Below are 1,302 nucleotides of genomic sequence, written 5' to 3' on the forward strand. Positions count from 1 at the left end.
ACCTAACTAGACACAAACGAATTCACACAGGAGAGATGCCATATCATTGTAATATCTGTGGTAAAGTCTTCTCTCGAAATAGTCATTTAAGTAAACACAAACGTATTCATACAGGAGAGAAGCCATATCATTGTGATATCTGTGGTAAAGTGTTCTCTCAAAATAGTCATTTAAGTAGACACAAACGTATTCATACAGGAGAGAAGCCAAGTCGATGTGATATCTGTGGTAAGTCATTCTCTCAAAATAATAACTTAACAAAACACAAACGCACTCATACGGGAGAGAAACAATATCACTGTGATATCTGTGGTAAATCATTCTCTTACAATAGTTGCCTAACTGCACACAAATATATTCATACAGGTGAAAAGTCATATCACTGTGGTATTTGTGGTAAATCTTTTACCTACAATGGTAACCTAACCAAACACAAACGTATTCATACCGGAGAGATGCCATATCATTGTAATATCTGTGGTAAATCATTCTCTCAAAGTAGTAGCTTAACTGCACACAAACGTACACATACGGGAGAGAAGCCATATCACTGTGATATCTGTGGTAAAGTTTTTTCTCTAAATAATAATTTAAGTAAACACAAACGTATTCATACAGGAAAGAAGCCATATCACTGTGGTAAGTCATTCTCTGAAAGTAGTGACTTAACAAAACACAAACGTACACATACGGGAGAGAAGCCATATCACTGTGATATCTGTGGTAAAGTGTTCTCTCAAAATAGTTGTTTAAGTACACACAAACGTATTCATACAGGAGAGAAGCCATATCACTGTGATATATGTGGTAAATCTTTCACTTGCAGTGGTAGCCTAACTAGACACAAACGTATTCATACAGGAGAGCTGCCTTATCATTGTGATATATGTGGTAAAGTGTTCTCTCTAAATATTAATTTAAGTACACACAAACGTACACATACGGGAGAGAAGCCATATAACTGTGATATCTGTGGTAAAGTTTTTTCTCAAAATATTCATTTAATTAGACACAAACGTATTCATACAGGAGAGAAGCCATATCTCTGTGATATCTGTGGTAAATCTTTCACTCACAGTAGTCATGTAACTAGGCACAAACGTATCCATACATGAGAAGCCATATCATTGTGATATCTGTGGTAAAGTGTTCTCTCAAAAAAGTGATTTCAGTACACACAAATCTATTCATACAAAAGAGAAGTAATATCATTGTGATATCAGTGGTAAATCTTTCACTTCCAGTGGTCATCTAACTAGACACAAACGTATTCATACAGGAGAGAAACCATATCACTGTGAT

General features: G+C 35.3%; 1 protein-coding gene across 1 annotated transcript; it reads left to right on the forward strand.

Annotated features, from left to right (window-relative positions):
- Positions 1–2: 2 nt before the first annotated feature.
- On the forward strand, positions 3–1,296 carry LOC106879331 (zinc finger protein 135; the record flags this gene model as incomplete). Its single annotated transcript, XM_014928838.2, has 1 exon — positions 3–1,296. A coding segment is annotated over one exon (1,113 nt), but the record flags the coding sequence as incomplete, so codon positions are not given.
- Between the last annotated feature and the right edge of the window lie 6 nt (positions 1,297–1,302).

Source organism: Octopus bimaculoides, chromosome 28 (genome assembly GCF_001194135.2).
Source record: "Octopus bimaculoides isolate UCB-OBI-ISO-001 chromosome 28, ASM119413v2, whole genome shotgun sequence".
Taxonomy (NCBI): domain Eukaryota; kingdom Metazoa; phylum Mollusca; class Cephalopoda; order Octopoda; family Octopodidae; genus Octopus; species Octopus bimaculoides.